This window comes from Emys orbicularis, chromosome 2 (genome assembly GCF_028017835.1).
Source record: "Emys orbicularis isolate rEmyOrb1 chromosome 2, rEmyOrb1.hap1, whole genome shotgun sequence".
Lineage (NCBI taxonomy): Eukaryota > Metazoa > Chordata > Testudines > Emydidae > Emys > Emys orbicularis.
In genome coordinates, this window is record NC_088684.1 from 220,112,065 (window position 1) to 220,133,846 (window position 21,782).

General features: G+C 39.3%; 1 protein-coding gene across 1 annotated transcript in view; it reads right to left on the bottom strand.

Moving 5' to 3' along the window:
• Positions 1 to 4,462: 4,462 nt before the first annotated feature.
• Positions 4,463 to 21,782, bottom strand: part of CNOT10 (CCR4-NOT transcription complex subunit 10) — a 56,251-nt gene continuing 38,931 nt past the window's right edge. The window contains exons 14-19 of the mRNA XM_065398278.1: positions 15,482 to 15,595; positions 13,742 to 13,872; positions 12,695 to 12,730; positions 12,462 to 12,589; positions 9,772 to 9,847; positions 4,463 to 4,711 (exon numbers count right to left, since the gene is read on the bottom strand). Of these exons, the coding sequence (XP_065254350.1) occupies positions 4,557 to 4,711; positions 9,772 to 9,847; positions 12,462 to 12,589; positions 12,695 to 12,730; positions 13,742 to 13,872; positions 15,482 to 15,595 (640 nt within the window). The 3' untranslated portion in view covers positions 4,463 to 4,556. The remainder of the gene's footprint in view (positions 4,712 to 9,771; positions 9,848 to 12,461; positions 12,590 to 12,694; positions 12,731 to 13,741; positions 13,873 to 15,481; positions 15,596 to 21,782) is intronic.

The following is a 21,782-nucleotide window of genomic DNA, read 5'->3' on the forward strand; positions in this document are numbered from 1 at the left end:
CTCTGAAGTTTTACTTTTTTTTTTTTTTTTTTTTTGAGTGCAGTTATGTAACAAAAAAATCTACATTTGTAAGTTGCACTTTCAGGACAAAGATTGCACTACAGTACTTGTATGAGGTAAACTGAAAAATACTATTTCTTTGTTTACAAATATTTGCACTGTAAAAAGGAGAATCAAAATATTTCAATTACAACACAGAATATGATATATATGAAAATGAAGAAAAATCCAAAATATTTAATAAATTTCAATTAGTATTCTCTTGTTTAACAGTGCAGTTAAAACTGCAATTAATCTTGATTTTTTTTTTTTTTTGTTAACTGATTAATTGACAGCCTTAGTAAATATTTCACAGCTGAGATCAGATCACTAGGGGGGGGTTGTTTTTGTTTTTTTTTAATTATATAGCCACAGTTTCTGAAATAGCGTTTGTGCTGCAGGAAAATACTGAAGTGAAATTACAAGTCCACATTAGCATTCAGTCTCCCTTAGGCTAGAAGCGCACTCTTATTTGATGGAGAGTTAAGGATGAATAGTTCCACTCAAGTGTGATTAGATATGTGGTATCTGGGGACCAACAACTGCATGCTTTTTCAAATGGGTGAGTGTAATGTTGCATGCCTTCGAGCTGAGCTGAGAAATGCTGAAACAATACATTAGCATTTCTGCATGTGAATACTCTACATTCCTAGGAGGGGGAGGGAAAAACCTTTATTCAGGATGAGACCACACAGAAAGCATCTTTAAACCTTTTTGTATTTAATCAGTCAATGTACAGTGATGTGACTCAACCCTTTTATAAAAATCAGGTGTCACCTTTCAAACATTAACTTCAGAACTCAGCCTAAAGTATTCTGAAATAAAGTACATAGGATGGGGGAAATATACTTTCCCAACAACTGATCCTGAAACAACATGAATGCATCTTTCTATGTTGTCACATTGAAATATTACCTGGGCAGCTTGGACTTCAAAAGCCCAGGAGTGAGTGGGCAGAGAAGCTAATTAGCTCTCCACTAAGCAAAAACAGAGTTGTGACTTTGGCACCAGCTCCTGGGAGTTCACAGTCCTGGCCCATCACTTCATTTGAAGGCTTCTGTATTAAATCAAAATACTTCTCCAGGGCTTGGTATCATAGCCTAGAAGTTTCCCACTTTCACCCTTTCAGGGCATGCTAAGTTAGCTGGCTTGCCCTAAGTTACTTTTGTTTGCCAACATTTTCCCACTGCTGGAGTTAAATACAAGCAACAAGGACCTATTCCATGCTAATGACCATTCATGTACCCAAGAGTACTTGCACTGTTGTGTTCACAGCTGGTCACATCACTGTTTAAATTAGACTTGCAAGGCTAACCATTTCCATGAGTGTGGAAAGGGACTGGCATAATAGCCCCTCTAGAGCAAGCCAGCCTGCTACTGTTCCTCCTACAGGGGATGCTGGCCACTGCATAGGTGATTTATCTTACACACTTTCCTGTGCTCAGAGCTCATTTGCATCGCTATGTTGACAGCACTGGCCTGCAGCCCCTCAGAGGCTGCATTCCTATGAGCATACTTTCCAGTGGCTAGAAACAAATGCATAGGTATGGACAACTCTATGGGGTACTGAAGAAATGCAGCTGAACTCACCCACAGCTTATTACTGCACAGGAATGGCCAAACTGCCTGAGACCAAAGGTCTGGCTAGGTCAGTAAGAGAAAGGTAAGGAAGCCACAGTAAGCAAATGAGGGTGATCTATCCCCCTCATCCCAAGGAGACCTAATGGTGATTATCTTAACCCTTCCAAAATGTTAGTATTGCAAATATCCAGAGTTGGTTGGTATATACAAACACACATGTGCAATCCTTTTTGAATTATGGTACATTCTTGGCCTGAGTGACTACTATGTAAGTGAATGTCTTGATCAGCTACTACCCAGTCCCATTCTAGTGACTATAACGATGTAGGCTAGTAAATTCCAGGTGTACTGGGACACTAATGACCCAGCTAGTTTATGGCCTTGACTATGCTTGTCAAGCTGAGCACCTGTTAAGTTTTGATGGGGTCATGCTGGCTTCAGAGCAGCTTTTAAAGTGACTGCTGGGGGCTTTTGATAGAGCTGAGTGATTGCTGTAAAACCTGGACAAGTTTTTTATTTTTAGAGCAATGCTTTTGCACATTACTTGCACATATGTGCAGCAACTGTTTTATTAGCACTAATGTTTGTAGAGAGTAAAATGCAAAATGACAGGTTTGAGTATTTGTAAAAAGCAAGGTTTAGTAGTGTGAGTATTTGTACCAGCTGTACCTGCCAGATCCCAGAAACAGTAACACAGCCACCCACCTGGAACGTGAAACTTGCAGACTACTCATTCTAACTAATCCAATACACCCTTGACCCTCCAAAAAAGTTAGTTCAAGTGCTCAGGGTGCACTGCAGCCTAGTTGGCTCTTTGATTTAGCACCGAAGCTGCTCTGTCTGGTACACTGATGGTCTTATACCCACAAGGACAGCTGGGAAATGAGGTTTAAATTCCAATTCTACAGCCTGTTTTACTGGCTCTTGAATAAAAGAGGGGAGGAGGGCACCTATGCATAATTCAGAGGAACCAAAGCCACTTAAGGACACTTACTGGTTACTAGAATGCCTGCGTTGTAAGTGTGTGCATGCATTCTCCTACACAGTAAAAAGAGATTCTTGGAGAAGGAGGCACACAACCCACACATGGCAGTAGTAAGAATCCAGGGAGGCTATGTTATGAAGGAAATTCAGATGCATAGAGTTTGCACTGAGTACCTACCAACCACTCAGGGCTATAAATATGTGGAAGAGGAAATGTTCTCTCTCAAGGCACTGAAGCACACTGTTCAGACATTTTCATACTGATTATTCATATACATTTAGGGCTAGTCTACACTGGCAATGCTGCAGCGCTTTAACGTGGCTTGTGTAGTCGCGGCAGAGCACTGGGAGAGAGCTCTCCCAGCGCTCTAAAAAAAAAAAAAACCACAACCCACCTCCACGAGGGGTGTAGCTCCCAGTGCTAGGGCACTGTCTACACTGGTGCTTTACAGCACTGAAACTTGCTGCACTCAGGGGTGTTTTTTCACACCCCTGAGCAAGAAAGTTGCAGCACTGTAAAGTGCCAGTGTAGACAAGCCCTTAGTCTGACACTTGTCTATTCTCATGGTTAGCATTTGTCCATCCTTCCTGTAGAAGTTCTTCTGGGTGGAGGTAAGAGACTTAGCCAGTCTGGGTTTCTGCCTTGTATGTGTAAAGTAGCTTGTGTCTAAGATATTTATCTACAGAAATGTATTAATAGATCTTTAAAGTTAGCTCTGAATATTTTAAATAGTTTGTTTGCCTCTTGAATATTTAATCAATTGACTCAACCCTGAAATTGGCAAATTAGCTCAGACTAGACGGGGGTCAGGCTGCAAGACATGGGGGAGACACTACTGTGTACAAGCAGGCTTTAGAAGTATGAAGCATTGTGTGTAGCAAAGTAGTATGTGCAAGGGAGCTTAGGTAGCCCAGTGAACTAACACCCAGGGCTCCTCTCCTCATCACAAGTGAAGAGGTGTTTTAGTCTCTGCCTGTCTTCCATTCATCCCACCATATAGTTTAGTAGTGAGGGGCTGCATTTACTGGGAGGACACACAACAAACCCAAGGCTCCTGCAGTTAACAATTCTGATGGTCCGATAGGTACCATCATCAATCCACTCTATACCTTTCATGATAATAAATCAGACTTATCTATCTACTAAACTTAACACTTTTTTTTTTTTTTTAAATCATACATGGCAGAACCTATACAGGGAGTAGCTTTAAGGAAATAAAACCATACACCCAGCTGTACAAGGGTTTTAAGATTGGAGACAGCTGAGGAAAGTCACTTAACATTTAATCTCTTATTGTAAAACAAATTTTCAGATAGTAGCTGTCTGCAGGTAGAGAATCCAGTAAAGGTCTCAAGGTGACATAGCAAAAACAGCAGAGAAAAGTTGTCTCCGATATAGTAGCTACAATACTATTGTTTCTATGAAATCCTGGTTAGCACAGGCCAGACTAGATGATCACAATGGTCTCTTCTGGTCTCAGGATTATCCAAAAAGAGAGGTTGGCAGAGGACTCTTACTTTTTGTACAGATCTGATGATGAAGGTTTATCCCTGTTCCCTGAGAAGCATGACAAGTAGAGAGCTTGTGCAGAGGCTCTCCTTTTACAAAAAGAGGCAGCTGCGCTGTCTGATTGTCTGTACTGAAAATTAATGGAAGTGAGCGCTGGTGCAAACAAACTGCTCTGTATGAAAAACGCAGAATCAAAACTAATGACTACCGCAAACAGTGTGAGTTAAAATGATTAACAGCATAGCCTGAATCTATCATGCCTGTTAGTAATTAAAATAGAAATGTTCCCCAATAAATATCTTTTACAAATTTCTTCAGACATGATTTTTTCGTTTTTTTATTAAAAATGTACACAAGCCAGCACATTCCAATAGAGACAGTTTAAAAAATATACAAACTCACAAGCCCTCCTCCATAGGGCCTGTCAGGTTATAGCAAGACTTCACTTCCTTTGAACAGTGGTGAAAGCTGGCATCTGAATGGGCTGGATAGGGTGGACTGGCTGAAATATTGGCTTCTTTCGCATATCAGTGTGTGTTTTCACTGAAGGGAGAAGCTGGTTTCTTTTGATGATCTGCAGTGCCAGTTGAGTGTTACCTACAAAACAGACAGTTTCTAGTTAAAATTCACTTCTACCCATGACAAACTTGAGTCACAGGAGACAGAAAAAATCTTGAAAAGTCATCTAGACAATCCCCTGCCAGTGGTAGCTCCCGCCCATGCAACTCAGGTAAACCTTATGCTGCAGCTGGTGTATGCTATTTCATACTGATCAACATACTGATAAGTGAATGTCACCTACTACAAATGCACACCAAACGAAAGATAAAGTTGAAGCAACAATACTGCTCAATTCTAGCTGCTGTTCCTAGCTATTAACAGTTACACCCTTCAGGACAGACACTTGATTTTAGAGTTGGCAGAGTACTTGACACTATGAATCCCCAGAGCCACCTCACCCCTACATCCAACTTGGACTTTTGTACAACCCTATTAGATCCGAAAACATAAAGGTTCTTAGACAATTATACTCTTTTGCCATCACTGATCTCTCAATCATCCCCACAGAGTACGTAGTACATAATAAATGGAAACAATTGAGACATCAAGGATACATATACAAATCAGAAAACATTAAAGCTAAGTTTCCAACTTAAATCAGTCATGCTTAGAGCTAGTCCACATTTTTCAAACAAAAGGTTTCATTGAAAAATGGCCTTTAAAAAAACCAACATGACCCCGAATTGTTTTCTGTTTAATGAATTCTGAAAAGATCGGGTTTTGATTTTTCTCTCAAGTCATGTAACATGAAAAGAGGGGGGAAAGAGAGTAATGAGAATTTCTGAACTGAAGTGATGTTTCTATAAACAACTCTAGTCACACTAAACATCTACACCACTTTGAGAAGGAGATCTGAAAAGGAAAAGAAAATGGGATTGTGCTCTTCTGCTTTGTAAATTAAGTAAGTAAAGCCAGAAGGGTTTCCCAAAGTTTGCTTTAAAAACAAAAGAAAAGAAAAGAAAAAACTTCAGGTCTTGTCTAGAGCGGTCATTAACGTAGTAGCTGTGCAGTCAAAGAAACCAGGTAAGCAAAATCTGGTTAATTGAAGGGACCTGATTTTTATTCAGACTATTTAAAAAATTTTGGTGGCACCTGTTTTTCCTCAAAAGAGGTCTGTGTTAGGAATTCAATGTCAAAGATAAGAAATCTCTCACTCAACATATACATTATCCACAAAAACCAAAGAATATGAGACTTCATACTTATTTTGAAAATATAAATTGAAAAATCTTAAAGGAAAACTATCAGCTTAAGTCACACTCCTGTCTGAATAGGTTTTATGTACTATTTTTACTTGCAACACATGATTGTAACAGAGATTAGAGTGGTGACAAATTGAGCACCGACAGCACTTTCTGTTCAGTTACTAATGCCCCAATCCTGCAGGTGGTTCTGCTCTGGGGGTCCCTTGCATCCAGAGTCCTGATGGCTGCAGCAGGGCTCCATGTGGGTGCTTGGTTGTGCCCATGCAGAGCAGCTCAGAATAAGGGCCTTCATTCCTGTTCTGTGTGGGTCCTTCACAGAAAGTCCTTTGAAATGTGCTGTCCATATACACATTGCACTTTTGGTGGACATGAGCAGTACCCCGAGAGTCCCTGTGCTCCACATAAAGGGCATATAAGGGCAGAGTGCACCAGTGCTCCTCTGTTTCTTCTGAGCTGCAGAATCTGAAGGGTAAGGACGCCAAAGTTGAGTGGATGGAGGGTGTGTGGAATGTGCATGTGAATAACATTTCTTCAGTGAAGCTGATGATGATGCTTGAGCTCTAGTTGAATGAGCCCAAGGAACCAAGTGGCTCTACTATGGCTACTTCATAGCAGGTCTTGATGTAGTTGGAGATTCAGTTTGATGGTCTCTGTATTGATATGGCTGATCCCTTTATTCTTTTTGCAAAACAGACAAATAGCCTTGGAGAATATATGAATGGTTGTGTCCTATGCAGATAGAAGGCTAATACCCTCCTGCCATTTAAGGAATGTAGCGTTACTTCTGCTCTTGAGGCAAGAGGCTTGGAAAAGAATACTGGCAAGTGGAACTCAGTAACCACTTTTGGCAGGAACTTGGAATGTGTCCTTGAGATATTTTATCGGAATAGAAGATTGCGAAGGGAGGGTCAGCCATCACTACTTGGATCTCACTTGGCCATCACATCAGCAAGATGGGTATCTTTGCAGAAGTGTAAAAAGGAACAGGTAGCAAATGGTTCAAATGATCTGCTCATGAAGGATTGAACTACTAAGTTGAGGTCCCATGGTGGAAAGAGGTACTCGATCGGTGGGAATACGTCAATCAGCCTGTTTAAACATATCATCATAGTCATGTGAGAAAATACTGTGTGTTTTTCCAGTGGGGGTGGTGAGCTGAAAGTGAACCCTGACTGAACTCAATGACAAAATTATTGTTCTTCAGTTCTAGCAAATAATCTAAGCTCTGAGGTATCAAAGAATTGTGAGAAACAAACAATCAGCCTTCTACAGCACCAGTGGGAAAACCTTGTCCATTTTGGCAGGTAGGTTTTTCTTGAAGACCCCTTCCTGGTGTTCATAAGGATATTCCTCACTGGAGAACAACAGGCATATTCTACCGACAACATGCACCCAGGTACCACACGATGAGATGGAAGGATTTCAGTTCTGGATGTAGGATCTCTGCCTTGTTCTGTGATATGAGGTCTGGGAGCAGAGGTAGGTTGGGAGGTTGACAGGTATAGCAGGTCTGTGAACCAAAATTGGCATAGCCATGCCAAGGCTATCACAATCAACTTGTATGAATCTTCCTGTTGACCCTTGCAGAGCACTCTCAATATCAGAGGGTAGGCATATATTAAGGTCCCTGACCCTGGAATCAGGAATGCATTTGCCAGGGAGCCCAGGCTGATGCCTCCCCTAAAACAAAATATTCAACACTTCCTGTGACCCAATGTGGCAAACAAGTCTATCTGGAGGTGACCCAAGAACAGAGTTCTTGATCTCCCAGTAGTGATTCTGGAAGAAGTGCCCGCTCAGTTTGCCTGCCAATGTATTTTAAATGCCTGGTAAGTATACTGCTGATAGGACAATCTAATGTTAGATGCATCAGGTCCACAACCTGACAGCATCTTGGCTCTGCATTTTTTTTTGCTATAGAACATGGTAATTGTATTGTCAGTCATTATCCATACCAACTGTCCTCTGATAAGTTTGAGAAAAGTCTTTAATGTTTTGCATAAGCTCTGAGGTTGATATGCATCCTTGCTTCCCATACCATCCAGAGGCCTTGCACTTTGAGCAATTTCATATGACCCCCCCCCACACCCCTTAGTGAAGCATCTGTCACTATGGGATGTGACTGGGGCGGGCAGGGGGTGAAGAGAATGGAAATCAATCCCTTTGCAGATGCTTGCTGAGTTTTTCCAGTGTGTCAGGGAGGACAGAACTAGAGAGGACACACAAAGATGCATTACTAATGATGATTGTTGGGTCAGTATACCAGCTTCAACCATCTCTGCAAGCAGCAGAGGTGAGGTCTGGCATGTGGTGTCACAAAAAGGTGACATAGGATACATGTCCTAGTAGCCATGAGACAGATCCTTGCTAAGGTATTTGGGTTTTGTTCCAACTGATAGATGAGGGACGGTTGTTGAATCTGTCCTGAGGGATGTAAACCACAGACTTGGTGGAATTTAAGACTGCTCCTATGAATTCAATGTTCTGGACAGGAATTAGGCTGGATTGCTGCAGAGTGACTTTTGAGGCTAAGCTGCAGCAGAAGTATAGTGTAGAGGCGGATGGAGTCTGAGGCACGCTGAAGAGGAACTCATATTCAATGTCTGTTAGGGAGAGGGGGTAGTGCCCCTTGGCATAGGAAGGGCTGATAATTCCCCACTTAGGTCACCACTATCTGCAGTGTTATTGAAGGCCTTGGTTTAGATAGGGGACAATAAAGGCATTTTGCACGATCATTGGTTAGGGGCACGGACCCTTTGCATGTGGGGCAATACTTAAACCCGGGAGACTTAGATGAGACCATCCTGGGTCTTGACAAGAAGTCAAACTAAGCTAAAACTTATCTAACCATAATATACTGTAAAACTATTAAAAACGGTCAACATTATTAATTGTGCAGTAGCAAGTTACTGGCAGTTGAACAGGCAGTGAGCTCAGTCTGAAGCCAGATGTGATTAAGAGGAATGGAGGAGTGCAGTGCGCTCTGCCCTCAATGTGGAGCATGAGGACTCTCAGGGCACACGTGTGAGGTCCAGGTACTGCTGACTAAATACTCTGGACTCAAGTGCATGATGCAAATGTGCATATGGACAAGCAAGTGAAGGAGAATACTAAATTGAGGACGTCTCGGGGTAGGTGTAGTACATGGCATTATTTAACTCATTTTTGGAAGCTTAATAGGTTTCAAGTTGGTGTCCCTTAAAAAAAACCAAACAAACCTTTTAGGCCTTCTTTATACAAAGGTGCAAGGAAGTGCATAAACTCTCTCATCATTCAATCTCCCATAACTCACTAACTGATAGGATTTTGCTCAAACTTTCCAAGACAAATTGCTTTTGTAAAGAGACAATGCATGGAAAATTTCAGCCCAGAAGATGAATGCTTTGGAAAGATACGAGTGTGTAAGAACAGGTTTATGCTAGATATTGTTTTTAAGTCTGCAATACAGAAGGCACTGCCACAACCAGCGGTGTAATTTAGGCTAAGCGTCCTTGTGTAAAAATAAGTATTTATCAGTTACAAAGGAAAGAAAAACTTGGAGATGGTAACCAATGGCACCATGTAGAAGTGTGTGTACACACACACACACACACACACACGCGCAAAACATGGACAAAAAAAGCTTTGGACTTGAAATGTGGGGAACAATTAATTGCACAACTTGCTGAGCTGTAACACATCTGAACTCAAAATCTAAATAGACAGTATATTTCTGATGCTACTAAAGGCTTTATTCTACTGCTTTGTCTTCAAAGTTTGGGGGATTCCTTGGTGAAGTTTGCAGTAAGGCCTAAAATAATAATTAAACACAAGCAGCATGAGAGGCACAGGGAGCGCCAATCAACATAAAAGGGGTTAAAATTGTTTAGAAAAGATGCTAAAATTACTTACCATTCTGTAGTTCAAGATACACAGCCAGTAGAATGGCCTCTGGGGGAATTTCTTTGGGATGGATCAGTGAAGCAGCCTTATCCCAAAATAAGAGAGAAACAGGTTAACAACACAACAGATAAATTTAACAAGAAGGAAAATACCAGCTGACCGGATAGTTATAAGGCAGGGCAATAAACAAACTAAGGTACTATTCTTGAAATATAAATACCTGCCATCAGGTCCATGTATGCAGAGAGGATGACAGATGATCTGCCTTGTAAGACTATTTCACACCTCTACTCAGAGGCACCATCTGCTTTTTACATACATACATGACAAATATAAATGAGTCATTCCTGAGCCAATCTGAAGGTTTTGTTTGTTTTTTCTTGGAGGGGTGATTTCCCAGATGAGCAATTCATTTAAAATCTCCCTACGGTCGCATGACCAGATCCTCCGTTGTGAAGCTAATGAACCTATTCAGATGTGCATCAGCTAGGATCTCTCTCTCTAGTCCCAACCTGCAGCAGTTTGAGAGCACAGTGAAATGTCATTGTCTCAGCCAATCAGAGTGCAGAGTACAGTTACTTAGTTCCCTGTGCTCAGATTGGTTGCCATTGATTTGCACAGATGTTTATTTCTCAATAATCATATAGTATTTGATTCCCCATACTCTGATCAGCTGACAGAGGCAGTCTACAGGCAGCCTACAAGGATTTCATGATCACAATACAATTATTTCTCAAAACTGTGTGGTAAATATGCATCTCTCCGATCAGTCACTCTGATCTCTGTGCTCTGACTGGCTCCTATACTCAGAAAGCTCAAGCACAGTGTCATTCCTTTCAGTCCAAACAGAAAAATTCTCGAGATTAACATGCAAAGAAAAACAGCAAGGGCTGGCAAGCCTCTGAAAGGGAAAATGTTATTAAATATTTGACTAATTTCCCTCTTCTTCATCCTTCAACCTCAACTTCCTTCCCTCTACAGCTGAGCAAGCATCATTGTTGTATTTGTGTTAGTCTTGTTTACACTGGAAGAAAACAGCCCTTCTCCTAGTCAATTTTGAAACGTGTAAACAAATATATTGCAGCTATTCAAACAAAAGCCTTGCTAAGCTATGAGGAAAGGAAGTAAGAAGGAAGAAAAGATAGATAAAAGGGAACGATGATGGGGGAGGAAAGGCTATGATTTTTTTAAAAATAATTTCCCTTCCTGAAGTTACTTTGAATTTCATTTTAAAGTGTGAACAATTAAATATTTCCAATACAACAACAAAGATGCTTCCCACTAACTCACTAATCACCAATTGGTAGACTCAGGGGCCTCCAAGTTTATTTGCTATAAAGCCCTTAGCCTCAAAGTTTGTTCAGCCCAAAATACAGCTATTACTTCACTAAAAAGGGAGAACACTGCAATTATATTAACTGAACCTGTACAAGTGCATTTGGGTTAATACCCCACCACAACACATACACACATTCCTGAAAAGTATGGGACCATATTTGTGAAAACTAAAAACATGGGACAAGTTGATTCTGTATAAAAAGCTCTGGTCCAAGCGGTACAGTTAAAAGACTGAACAGCAACTTGGGTAACTTGATAGCAAAAGTGCTATTTCACCATTTGATTTGCCCCATTTCTCTCTACAAGTTATAAAATCCAATGGTGTCCCAGCCCACTGTTTTTCTAGTTGGTTTCACTCAGTGTTGAACACAGCCTGTTTAAATATGCACAGTGAAGTAAGTCTGTGTGTCCTCTCTTTCACACATGCTGGTAGTTACATGTAGCACTCAGTGACATGGATCTGCTCTATTGAAAGGAAGGAAATGAACAGCTTTGAATAGCTTCAACTTCAATTTCTTCAACTTCAGAGTAGTATCCTGTTTTGGACAGTGATTAAATTATGACAGCCTAAGTTATTCTGCAGAGAACCCTTTTTAGTTTTACAGAGAGGAGAGCTGCTACTCCGAGGGAAGAAAGGAAGAGGGAGTAAAAGCTAGAAAAACTTTAGGAAACTGAACTCCAAGGACAATTAACTCCCTCAGCCTCAGGAAACCCCTAACCTTTCAGCACAAGTATTTGCACATTTTTTGTAAGTACTCCACAAGTGAAATTCTTGCATTCAGGCAACAGAAATGGAATGTTTGTGTTTAGATTTTGATATGACGGATAACAGCTATAAAGCATCCTAACTTCCCACCAAGGCAGTTGAGCTGCTTTACAGTCTTAAAAGTAAACTCAAATCAAGTTTTAGCAGTCCAGTGTTTGGAATCCAAAACACCACAAAAGTTCTGCTTTTAAGGGCAATAACTATCACCAGTTTTGGGAACAATTAAGTGTCAGATTAATTTTAAACCCACCCACCAACAGTTTAAGGCAAATGTGAAGAAAAAGGCTAAAATTACAGGCTTAATTGACTGCTTTAGAGAGTTTGATGCTTTTGGCTTCCCTTTAGCCACTCCAATGTTTTTTAAAACAATGAAGCTAAAAGGGATGTTAGCATGATGGTTGACATAATTGAGAACAACTTCATTAAAACTAATCCACAACAGCTCTTATTTCCAGAACAGCTCATTTAAAATAGTTCTAGACCATCGTATCAATATGCAATAAAGTGTGAACATAAATATTTCCAGCATAACGACAAAGATGGCTCCTATATAAGGGAACAGTACATAAAGTTGTCTTGAGGTTTGTTTTTTCACCTGGTGGAGACACTTGCGAGCTTTATCATATTCACTTCGCAAGCAGTAAGCACTGCCAAGGTTAAACAACATCATTGTTCGTGCAGAAGTGACTGAACTGGGATAACACTGGGGTGTCTGCTTGCCAGCTGAAAGAAAAAAATAATCAAAATTATTTCACACTTTTGATTTCATTCCACACCGTGGCAAGACAAATGCCTGCATTACTTCTGGATTCTGGAGCTATTACTTACAAGATTCCATCACCTCATTTTCTCCTTTGTCTGACCCTGTAGAGACAAGAAAAGCCAGAATGTTCTGTGAGCCTTCTTAAGGCTTTTAAAAGAAAACCCTATCGTTTTATGACAGCAGATTCAAGCTGGACTTTCCCTTCATGGACTGACTATGGTAAACCAGAAAATCTATCAGCTTGTTAGGCTTGGTCTACACTAACCCCCCAAGTCGAACTAAGGTACGCAAATTCAGAATTCGACATACCTTAGTTCGAACTTACCACGGTTCAGACGCGGTCCACACGCGGCAGGCAGGCTCCCCGTCGACTCCGCGGTACTCCTCTCGCTGAGCTGGAGTACCGCAGTCGACGGCGAGCACTTCCTGGTTCGACTTATCGCGTCCAGACCAGACGCGATAAGTCGAACCCAGAACTTCGATCCCCAGCCGCCGAACTAGCGGCTGGGTGTAGACCAGCCCTTAGAAATCGTGGACCATTTAGAAAGCTTTCGATTTTCATTTAAGGGGTTTGCTTATCTAAAAACATCTTTTAAATCTACAGTATAATAATGGGCAATAAAGTTTAAACTGCAATTGTGCCATTCAAATCAGAACTGCTACTGAAGGCTGAACTGTATTGATGGGATCTAAAAGTAGCTGTTTTTATTACATTCCCCACCCACCAAAAGTGTTGGAAGATTTAAGATACAGATTTAACCATCTCCCCCTCTCATATCCCCACAGTGTATGTAAATGTCATTTAAATTCTGAAAATGCGCATAGAGGGTGAAAAAGGGTGAAGTGTTAGTAGGTCAGAGGCCCAAGCATTAATTGTAATTACATATTTAATAACAAACTTCCAACAAAATGATGTTTAGACAAACTGATGAGCAATACATTAGTTATTTTGAACTAAAATTACAAATACACATAAGGTAAACCAAAAACTAAGGACTAAAGAACAGCCCATCCACCTCAGAAAAAATGCTGCAAATTTATAGATGTTGCAAGTTACAGAAGGAAGGCAGCTGAAAGCACGACCGGTTCTAATCAAGTGTAGACTCATTAACCTTGATCCTGCTCGTTTGAAGAGATCCCCAGGGAAACATCAGTGACGTTCTCAGGGTTCAAGTGAGTAATGGCATCAGAGATTCTGTCTAGAGAGATGAGAGCCTCTGCTGCATACAAATGGCCAAGAAACCTACAACAACAAACATTCAGATACAAATTCCACTTGGACAAGTCTCATTACCACATTACTGTTTCAGAAGAGAAACTGGATGTATTTCTTTACCTGAGTGACAGTTTGCTGCATTGAAAATATTATGGAGATACTTTTATAAGTGACAGTCATTTGACTTTGCCATTTTAGTCTCCAATACTACAAACACTTGTGCATGTGAGTAGTCCCAGTGAAATCAGTCATGCACAAGAGTTTGCAGGATCAGGGCTATTCTCCAAAGTATCCAGTTGCCATTTAATAATAAATAATAAGAATAATCATTAATAATAAATAGCACTTATGTAACACTTTATACATTCAGATTGCTATTCAAAAAACATTAATTCTCACAACATCCTTGGGAGGTTGGTATTAGTTTCTCCATCTGCCAAATGGGAATAGAGACAAAGGCTAAGTGATTTCACACCCAGAAGAAAAACCACCAACCTGCTACTAGAGTCTGTTACTAAAAACAAACAAAATTGCAAGCATAAATTTATACCCCAAAGAGGGAATATAGGCTGTCAATTCTTGCTCTGTTCTACATGCCTGTACAGCACCTAGCATAATGGGATGCCCATTCCCAACTGGAGCTCCTGGGAGCTACTGCAATACAATTAACAACACAGAGATGTTTATGATGTTTTCCATTTTTAACTTAGCACAAGTAATCTGCATTTTTTAAAATTAAATTTAAATGTTCTAATTAAGATTGCATATTAGAAATTAACACAATATGCAAATTAACAAGCAAATATTAACTTTTGTTTTAAAGTTGAATAAAAATTTTATATACGTATGTATAAGACAATATAGAATCAATTTCAAATTACAGCAAAGTTGCTTTGTTTTGAGTTAATGATTAGCACGCACAAGGAATTTGACAGTTTGTATTAAAAGGCAGAGCAATTGTAATATAAACTATCAATGAACTGAAGCATTTTAATCTGAAGCACATAATCTAAAACGACTGCCAGCTCCGTCCATGTAATTTACCCCATTCAGTAACATGAAGAAAACAAGCATAACTACCACAAAGAACAGCTAATTTTGCAAGGCAAGGCAAGGAATGTAAACGGCTGTCTTTTGCTCCCAAACATTACTCTGATCTGTTATTTCTCCATTTGGGGCACAAATAGTAGCATACCCATTACAAAGCAGTTTGTAGGGGACTTCCAAATTTAATAATATTTGGGTCATAAAAGGATTGTACAAAAGCTACAATGAAGTAACATTAGGCATGTAACAAAAACAAAATTAAGATCAGTTAATTTCTTGACACGGGTGGATTTAGCGTGTATATTGCCAGCAAAGTACTATAAGCATGACTGGATTAACTCATTCCGTCATATGTACATATGGCAACAGATTTGTGAAACCCACCATGAAATACCACTGATAGCCAGGGAGTGAAGAATAGGGTTCAAGATCATTTGTTTGTTTTTTTTAAAACAAAAAGCCATCAGAATTGTATGACAATAACATGACCAAGTCCAACAGGAATATTACACAAGTGTAATCTATTCTGTAAATGTAGTTGGATTTCTTCCAGATACCAGGGGCAAAAGAATGGTCAATCCAGACTTACTTAAGAGATCCTGACAGCTTTGGCTGCTGAAGAAGTTTATCTGCATGATTCAAAGCCATAAGGTTATCACCCAAAGCCAGAGCAACATAAGCACTGCAGGCAAGTATTGAGCACCTGGAGGAGGAAAAGAAAAGGAAAATGATGTAGTTTCAAATCCAAATGTAATTGTCCAATTCTTGTATTAATAAATACATATAGAAAATTCTCATAAAGACATGCTGGGTCCTTTTAAGAGGATTTTGGCACAAAGAACAGCTAAGCTGTTGGGATAGCTGATTATTTGATATACATATAAGAAGGCCCTAATCCTTTTTTCAGATCACACCGTTTCAGACCTGACTTCTATATGGCATACATTTCAACAAACGTAATCTGTAACATCGTGCAAGGGGTTGGTTTTCATAGTTTTAAGCAGTCCAAGAGGGCCTGTTGGCTGTCAACAGTGATTTGGATGCCAAACTTCAAATCTGTGAAGAGGCTGAATGGCTGGAATAACCATGTATAAATTCAGGATTCCTATATAGCAACAGTACATGAACATTTAGTGGTCTATGAAAAGTCCTATTTTAATCTCCAGAAAATCTGAACTTTTAAAAGCTAAGTTATACTGTTTTCTCCAAAGCAACTGTACTATAGTCCAGCAATCTGCAACAGGAAACATGTTAAAATGCTCTGCACATTTAGGCTCAAATATTTTGTCTAGAAGTACTCACTGGATGGAATAAAATTTGTCCAGTGAAATAAAGTTCCAAATTCTCACTTTATCAACACTTTATACTATTCAGAAAATCCACACAAATTATACTTTGATTTTATTACTTGTGTTCTGGATTCTTTTAGCCTTGAACTTCAGTTGATATGTTCCCATTTTATGAAGCAATAAAGTGATACTGCAAGTTTGCAGATTTCTTTATCATGTAACTGGATATGTAATCTCCTTGCATCACAGATTTATTGTAATAAGCCTTTTATTAGAAAATTGTTAACAACCACTCGGGTCGATCATATTGATACTTTCTAGTATTTGTACTGTATGAATGTGACCATAAAACCTTAAAGTATTAAAGTAACAGTCTGAAGTTTTCTACACTGATTCCACTATTTTAAAGCCGAAAACACTGATTTCAACACATAATTGTAGTGCTGTATCAGAAGATTCTATGAGATAAAAGTGCCAGAGATATTTAACTACACAGTCTTTTAGATGTTACTTGTGCAGTTTCATGCATTTCTAAAGCACAAGATTTCCTGAAATTCTTGTAACAAAATCTGAACCACACATTCCACATCTTCAAACAATAGTCCCACATCAGGATGTCAGCATTAGGTCAAGCTTTTATAGCTTGTCATTTTTTTCCCTTCTCCACCCCTTAAACACAGCACTTTGGAATATTTTCCACTTCATAAGACATAGTTCAATGTAGGCTTGCTTTGTCTTCAGGGCATGAGCCTTCACCTTCCTTGCCATGGAACTCCTTGCTGCAAGAACAGATTCTATGCTTCTGCAGGGAGGAAGAATGGATCCTCAGACAGGTCTCATGTTGGGAGTTGACAGAAGAGTGCATTTGATTCTCCTGCCAGGAGGTGGGCTATTACAGCATCAACTTTCTGGCAACTGTCAAACCTACTTTTGGTCCAGCAGTAAGTTATGTCTTTATTCCTGTTTCCCAGGAGGCCTGCTCTTTAATTATACACAAGCACTATAAGAAATTTCTCCACTGTTTTCCCCACTCTCTATTCCTCTTTTCACGTGACATATGAGCATGATAATCTGAAGCCGCACAAAAGCTTTCAAGAAAGGGAGGAAGGCTTCCACCTCAGTTCCCTAAAATATTCTTGAAAGGTTGCCAATAAATAAAAGAAATAGGACTAGCATGTTTTCTTCTATCTCAAGGGAGCACTACTTTTAACAAGGAGAATGGTAAAGGTATTTAGCTGATAAGACTAATCTGTATAAAAAGGCCAAGCCTGTACCGACACAGAGCTGTTACATCTGTCCCAAGCCAAAATTTGCTCTCTCCCCTCCACATCTTTCTATATGTTCAATTTTTCTTTTTTTTTTCTGTTTTTTTTTATTTTATTTTATTTTTTTTATTAAAAGAGACACTTACTCGCCATCACAAGTTACCCTCCAGTGAAAATGCTATTGGTCTGGAAACCCTCATATTAATTAGTATTTTAGGAAAGAGACACCGCACAGCAACAGACAACTACAGAAGAGCAAGATGTTTACATCAAATTTTCTTGCTTGCAGTATTGTTCCTCTCACACTCTGATTCATTGTCAAACCTGTTAAACCAAACAGTCAAGAGATCTGACAGTTAATCAGAGTGGAAGAATTGCATCACAAGGGAAAAGACAAACTAGTTTCTCCTCCCCCCCATGAGGATTCTGAGAAAACTCCACAGGCTGCCTTTAAGCACTGGAGAGTCCCAACATTAGTCTGCTTCTCTGTTCGCTAAAGTTTCGTTTGGAAAAAGATTTTTTTTAAAGTGCCAGATTATGTCAAACAACCTGTTGTGCAGGACTTGACAATAAGATATGTCAGCCCGCATAGACTCAGTTTATTGAACCTAAACCAGATACTGAAATTAGCGTAATCCATGTAAAAAGGCTAACCAGGATAAATCCAGTCATTCAAAACTGATTGAAGGGGAGAGCTACAATGACATACAGTGCAACTCTTTAAAGATATATCAAACAATGGAATTTCTGGAATAATATGGAGAAAATCTGCAAGCTGAAATAAATATAGAATACCAAATTAAACACAACATTGCCTATCTTTACTCTAGTCACATTTCAATATGGCCAAATGCAAGGTCACATCTAGGAACACAGTATGCAGGCCCTGCTTGCAGGATGGGGGACTCTATTCTGGAAAGCAGTGATTCTAAGGTTTTCCACATTTAAATGCTACAGTGGTACAGCTGTGCTACTGTCTCTCTTCAGTGTAGACACTACCTACGCTGATAGGTGTGGAACTCTCGTTACTGTAGGTAATTTACCTCCTCAACAGACGGTAGCTAGGTTGATGGAACAAGTCTCTGTTAGGCTTTGTCTACACAGGGACTTTGGTCGATTTAACACCACCACTCGGGGATGTGGATTTTTCACACTCTTGACCAATGCAGTTAAATCAACTGAATTTTCTAGCGTAGACTAAGCCTAACAGAGACTTGAGGGTCACAGTGGATAAATCAGTTGAACTCGAGCTCCTAGTGCAATGAAGTGGCCAGAAGGGCTAATGCAACACTTGGTCGTATGAACAGGGGAGTACTGAGCAGAAGTAAAGAGATTATAATACCTCTGTATTTAGCCCTGGTGCAACTGCTACAACAATATTGTGTCCAGTTCTGGTGGTCACACTTCAAGAAGGACATAGATAAACTGGAGAGGGACAGAGAAGAGCCATGAGAAAGATTTAAGGATTGGAGAATAAGCCTTAGACTTAAAGAGCTCATAAAAACATAAAAATGGCCATAGTGAGTCAGCCCAATGGTCCATCTAGACCAAAATCCTGTCTTCCAACAGTGGCCAGTGCCAGATACTTCAGCTCAATCTATTTAGCTTAACAAAAGAGAAAGTTAAAGGGTGACTTGATCACAGTCTACATAAGGAACAGAAATTTGATAAGAGGGCTCTTCAATCTAGCAGACAAAATAGAACAAGATTCAATGGCTGGAAGCTGAAAATAGACAAATTCAAGCTAGAAATTAGATGCAAATTTTTAAACAGTGATGATAATTAACCACTGACACAATTTACCTAGGCTTGTGGTAGATTATCCACCACTGGAGATTTTTAAATTAAGGTCTGATGTTTTTCTATGAGTTGTGTTATGCAGGAGATCAGACTATACGATAAAAATGGTCCCTTCTGGCCTTAAACTCTATTAATCTATGAACTCTATGAAACAGGACCTGAAACTTTCTACAATACCACAGTAGATATAGACACTAGATATAGTATTGTAACACTACAAGTCAGAATTAGAGAGATGAAAGACAACACAGGATTATTCTCTACAGTATATTTTATAGTGCTTTGTCCAGTAGCCGATTTCCTACTTGTCATAGTTTCTTCCCTTTATTCATGCTCCTGTAGCTACACTGTTTTCCCTCCCAATCTGTAGCACTTTTAGCATCACACATGTCCACAGCCAGCCATCAGAGGAGCAATAAAACTTCTGAAGGGGTTTCCTAAAGCAGAAAATTCACTATTATTTGAGACCATGATTTAATGATCTATCAATATAAAAGATTAGTAAAATAAGAGATTTTTAGCTGCACTAGGCCTAAAAAGAGGAAGACTGGTAAATAAAGTATGTTTGTCCATCAAAAGAGGCACCAACAATTATCTTGATCCCTATAATGGTTTTTACAGCACTTTCACATGTAAGCTGCGGCCCAGAGAGGATACATCAGGTTCAGTGGAGCCTAACAGAATTGGGTTGTTGTAACATATTAAAACATTGTATGGAATTCTACTGGGCAGCAGAAAGGTAAAGGGATTGACTTCCTATTCAAAGTATGCTAAGTATGCAGAAGCTAGGAGGCTGAAGTAACTATTACAACAGAAGAACTCAGAAAATCCAGAATTTGAAACTGAAAGTTTCTTCTTCCCTACGTGTGTGTGTGTGTGTGCATAAGTAAAAAACACACCAACAAAAAAAATCTCTGCTTAGTTACTTTGTGCAATTGCCAAATAACTGGAATGTAAAAGATTAAGACACCTACCAAGTTCAGTATGTATGGTAAATTACATATTAATTCTAACTAACCCCAAAAACTCCTCTAAAATGACACAAGATTTTTTTGTTTGTTTTAAAACTATGATGATATAAGCAGTTATGTACAAAACACATTCAAAGCTATTTAAAAGCACATTTAAGTATTAGGAAAGATGAAGTTTTCTAGTCCAACTAGCTAACATCATGGTAAATCTAAAGAATATTCAACTTTTTTTCCCTTAGAGAATCTTTGCTGGGTCTTGGAATTTTCTATTAATTTTAACTGACCAACAAGATAAGAGTTTTAATCTTTTTAGTTTTTCTTTTAACAGCTCCTCTTCCAGCAAAACTGAAGGCAGTTAGTTAACATTTGATTCTGTACAGAATTGAGTTTTACACAGCCACGTGCAAAAGGCCAGAAATAGTTTATGTAGACTCAGGCCCTAAAGATACCAAGTCCCATGGTTTTAACTATCAGTCAAAGCAAATATGACAAGAACTAAATCAATGTTTTTCTTCTCTTTTACTTTTTTGATATGATGTTCCTTACCAGAAGCAGTAAAAATTCTTGTACTGACAAGTTTTTCCTGACATGCTGTCAGGTTACATCAATAGATAACAATGGCTGATTGTGAAAGAAAGGATTACATACATTTATTTTCTTACAACATGACACCATGTAATAATTTTGACATATAGTAGTCATAATTTACACAATAGAAAAAAGAGCCATACGATTTGTTTATATTTTAACCCAATATCTTCCATCTCAAGTATTATACCCCTCTACTGTTTAAAAACAATCAAAATATCAGCAATGACTCCTTACTCACTCCAACAAAAATGTTCTTTAATTGACTAAAGCTAGATTTTCAGCACATAACTGGAGCAAAGCAAATGTTAAGCTTGATATTATGACAACAGGTTAGCCGGGGGTTAGCCTAGAAGACAGTATATACCTCATAACGCAAGTAAGAAATTACTGTATGCTTTGACAGAAAATAAAAATACAGTTAAAGCAGATACCTTTTGTTTTTATATAAATTCCTGTTCATACACATGTCCTGGACAGAGAAAAGAAACCCAAGTACTGCATTCATTACCCCATTTAAAAAAAAAAAATCCCTAAAACTTGACTAACATGGCAAGGTTTGTAGTCATAAGAGCTGTAACAGGCTGGCAGCATCTGCTGGAAACTACTTACAATGTTAGCAGGTGTTGATCCTGCTGGGAAAAAATTACATGGGTTCCAAGTGACTTGTTACCCCATCTGGATATCTGGGAGACAGAATGGGTCTGTAGAAAGAGCACCTAGACTGTGGGCCAAGTAGTCTTAAGGAAGAGAAGGTTACTCACCCGGTGCAGTAACTGAGGTTCTTCGAGATGGTTCTCTCTTTGGGTGCTCCACTTTAGGTGAATCTGGGCCCCTGCGTTTGTAATCAGAGATTTTCAGTTGCAGTGCCTGGTTGGGTCGCACATGTGCAGTCCCCATCTTGTGCTGCCTCTGGGGGTTACGTAGCACTATGTGACCAACCTTCCCTCAGTCTTTAGCGCAGTCTTTAGCATGAA